General features: G+C 59.0%; 1 protein-coding gene across 1 annotated transcript; it reads right to left on the reverse strand.

Annotated features, from left to right (window-relative positions):
• Positions 1 to 2,084: 2,084 nt before the first annotated feature.
• Positions 2,085 to 3,214, reverse strand: LOC142355854 (uncharacterized). Its single transcript, XM_075407889.1, has 4 exons — positions 3,135 to 3,214; positions 2,949 to 3,055; positions 2,743 to 2,840; positions 2,085 to 2,207 (listed from the first exon to the last, which is right to left on the reverse strand). Exons 1-4 carry the CDS (start codon positions 3,212 to 3,214, stop codon positions 2,085 to 2,087), a joined length of 408 nt encoding a protein of 135 aa, XP_075264004.1.
• Positions 3,215 to 3,427: the final 213 nt, after the last annotated feature.

The raw sequence follows: 3,427 nt of genomic DNA on the forward strand, positions 1-3,427 counted from the left end.
ACTACCTACCTACCGATTAAACAAGCGCAAAAACTCGAAGTTCCGTCATACGAGTACGGGGTCATACGGGGGCCGGGGCCGTTAAGCACGCCAGACTGATACGTCCTGCACGTACTACCTCCGGTACGACTTCAGCTGGTATACGACCGGGAGGTACGACAGGTATCCACACGTAGCTAGGGCATGATGTACTACGAATACGGTAGTGTTCTATTGCTCGGGCTGTACCTACTGTACTGTACTGTAATAACGTCACTCCATGTCGCCGCGCCCGGCCCAGCACGAATCGGACATGTCGCTGTGCGGCGGACTGGCCGGGTGCTGCAAGCCAGTGTCAAGTGGGCCGGGCGAGGCAAAGGTTGAGTTTCGACCCGCACCGAGGAGTGCCGCACAGACTACTCAGTGCCCTGCGTCATCCTGACCGTGATAAGGCGGAGATAAGCCAGACATCGAACTATCTGTGGGCATCTTTGCACGCCCGTCGTCCAAGGAGAACGTCCGCACGTGTCGCCAGCGGGACCTGCCTCTCCCTGACAGTGCTCTGCTTTCCTGGCAGTGCCACTACCTTGAGGAAGAGTCGGCTGAGACTTTGAAGTAGACGGGTAGCTTTGAGAGGCCAGCCAGCCCACCTTGCCAGCAGCACGATGCAGCCAGGTGCCGCGAACCTTGGGGTGACATACGTCTGCGGGGACTGCGGGGCAGAGAACACCTTGAAGCCTGGCGATGTCATTCTCTGCAGGGAGTGTGGGTATCGCATCCTTTACAAGAAGAGAACCAAAAGAATCGTCCAGTTCGAGGCCAGATGATCGCTGCGGCAGACACCTTGGGGGACGGTCCTACCTCTCTCACGGAGCAGAGCGTGACCTTCACCAGCGTCAGTACGGCGCCATCTGGCGAGTGGGGGAATCCGTTTGGAGGCAGCACCTGTTCCATGCCTCTTCCCCTCACCCGAACCCCAAACAGTTCCGGCTGTGAGGCACACATATGTGACTAGAGCAAATACTCAGGGCTTAGCACGTGGTGTTGCGCTGTGCTTTGACTGCATTCGGTTCTCGGTTTTAAACAAACAAATGTATCCACACCAACCACCAGCAACGCCCCCCCCCCCCCCCCCCCCTTCCTACCCAACACACACACACACACACACACACACACACACCTTGCTGTTTTTCCTTGCAACGCGACCATTGCACCGGGGATGAAGGATAATTCGCTTCCTAGAGGGGAGGGATACCAGCCAGAAGGCCGGTGGCCAGCGCCTGCACGCAAGGGCTGCGCCGCGACCATCTGGGAGAGGCGACAGACCAGCAGCGCATCCGCTAGGCAGCGGCGCCTCCTGCGTCCTGGAGTTCACTCCATGAGACTTCCTGTGCCCTGGCCCCTGCCAAGCGGGAAGACGCTTCCTCGGGGACCTCGAGACGGTCAACCCCGGAGGAGGATGCAAGAATGCAGCGCTGAAACGAGGAGAGGTGAGAGGCACAGAGCAGTGGGCAGTACAGAAGGCGGCTCTCTAGTGAGTTGCAGCTTGAGCACAGTTCGTTTTGGCACCAGAGGCTTGGAACCAGGTCCTCTCAAGACAGACCCTCCACAGCTTTGAGGGCTATGCCGTGGGCCGTACACGAGGGAGAGGGAAGCAAAACACCGAGACCGCAATTCGCAGTGCCGGGGAACTGCCGGCTGTGTCTGCAGTGAAAGAAGGGGGAAGAACACAGGCGCAATGTGGGGAGAAGTTGCCGTCATTGCATGCAAGCACAGGTCATAGCAACGGTCAGTTGCCGGGAGGGAACTTCCGGCTCAAACAGAGTGCAATCTCTGCGTTTGACGGCGCATCAGACCAGGGAGTCCACATGCTAAGCAAAGCTTGCAGCGCTTTCTTGTTAGCCTCCCAGGACTGCGGCTCTGACGAATCTTACAACATCTTCATGCGCAGCGCCGCTTCCACAAAATCCCTGGCAGCAAACACCTTCGTTCCCGCGGTGCTGCCGGGAAGGGCCGCGGATCAAACTAGCAAAGTGATTCGCTGCCTGTCTTGGTCGACCGCATGTGACCCTGTCTTTGCTTAACGTTCGTCGTCCTCCGCCAGTCTATTGGAAGGGATCGGCTCGGGGGATGACGGAGACGTTCTTGTAGTATCCGGTGCTTGTCCTCTGCGAGGCAGGGAACCATTGCCTGATCATATCCCTCAGGGTCCGGTCCGGGATGGTGGCCTGCGCAACAGAACCACGAGCGGTTTTCGCCTCTTCAGGTGCCGTGATTTTAGACCGTCCAGAAAATGAGTGCAGTCCCACATTCTCACATTCTACCGCACACGAAGTTCCGCCCTCCTGCCACACCCCTTGCACACTCGCTGCATCCCACACCATCCATCCATCCATCCATCCATCCATCCATCTATCCATCTGTTCTCTCTCTCTCTCTCTCTCTCTCTCTCTCCATCCCTCCCTCTCAAGCCCGCGTGCCATCCACTCCCATGAGCTGCCAGTCTGCCTTCCCTTCCTGGCCTTGTGTCCCCGCAAGCATTGCTTCACATTGCACCTCGGCCCCGCTGGCTTCCGCCGTCCCCAAGCACTTGAAGTATCTCCGTCTCCAGGGGGGGGGGGGGGGGGATACTACTGTCTGTCCGGCGTCCCTCTCTAGGTTCTCTCTGTCTCTTGCACACACACACACACACCCCTTCTGCTACCCTGTCCCTCTCCAATTTGTCGCAGCGGGAGCTGGTGCATGTCAACCAGGCTGCCGCACCGGGTCGCGGTACTTGGCGTTCGACTTCCGGAACGCCGAATATATCTCGGTTTCATGGCAGCGGCCGGTGCGGAGGAGCCGCTCCTCAGCAAAGCTAACTGAAGTGAGAGGCACAGGGAGAGAAGGTCAGCAACGGGTCTGGTCGGCGGAGGTGTTGGTGACCAACCCGACCACACCAAGGCGGCAAAGCCACAGGAGTCGCGTACCAAAGTCGCTCCATTGCTCTTGGAGCTCCTGCGCCTCCTCGGCATTTAGCCGGTCCGGCCGCCCAGCCTCGTACACGCCGGCCAGCAGGCAAGAGCCAACACCGGTGCTAACAGACCACGTGGCATTTCCGAGCCCCTGAGGAGGAAGAAAGGATCGAACGCTCAGTGAGTGATTCCATAGATCACAGGTGTCTGGGGGCGGTCAGCTTTGGGCGTTGGGTCGTCACAACCAGAGGAGGTGGATCACGCAAGGAGGTGTCAGCCATGTTGGGGTGAATGAGACTCGGAGCACGGAGAAGAGGATCGGACAGAGGGGTCGCCGCTTCCAATGAGTTTACCACCGGGACAGCACAGTGAGGATCGCAAGGGTGACAGGAGGGGCACGCTCAAGGCACAGGGCTGCACGGCTGCACCACTTCAAGGATGGCTGCAATGGCGACGCCAGCAAGGAGGCAGGTGACAGCCGCTGCAACTCGCAG

The sequence above is a fragment of the Convolutriloba macropyga genome, unplaced genomic scaffold (assembly GCF_964194025.1).
Source record: "Convolutriloba macropyga unplaced genomic scaffold, txConMacr16.3 SCAFFOLD_3329, whole genome shotgun sequence".
In the NCBI taxonomy this organism is placed as follows: domain Eukaryota; kingdom Metazoa; phylum Xenacoelomorpha; order Acoela; family Convolutidae; genus Convolutriloba; species Convolutriloba macropyga.

Coding starts and splice junctions, on each gene's coding strand:
- LOC142355854 (XM_075407889.1), bottom strand. CDS start 3,214: ATGGCTGACACCTCCTTGCGTGATCCACCTCCTCTGGTTGTGACGACC. Junction 3,056..3,134: donor CTGACCGCCCCCAGACACCT/GTGATCTATGGA, acceptor GTGGTCTGTTAG/CACCGGTGTTGGCTCTTGCC. Junction 2,208..2,742: donor ACGCCAAGTACCGCGACCCG/GTGCGGCAGCCT, acceptor TCTGTTGCGCAG/GCCACCATCCCGGACCGGAC.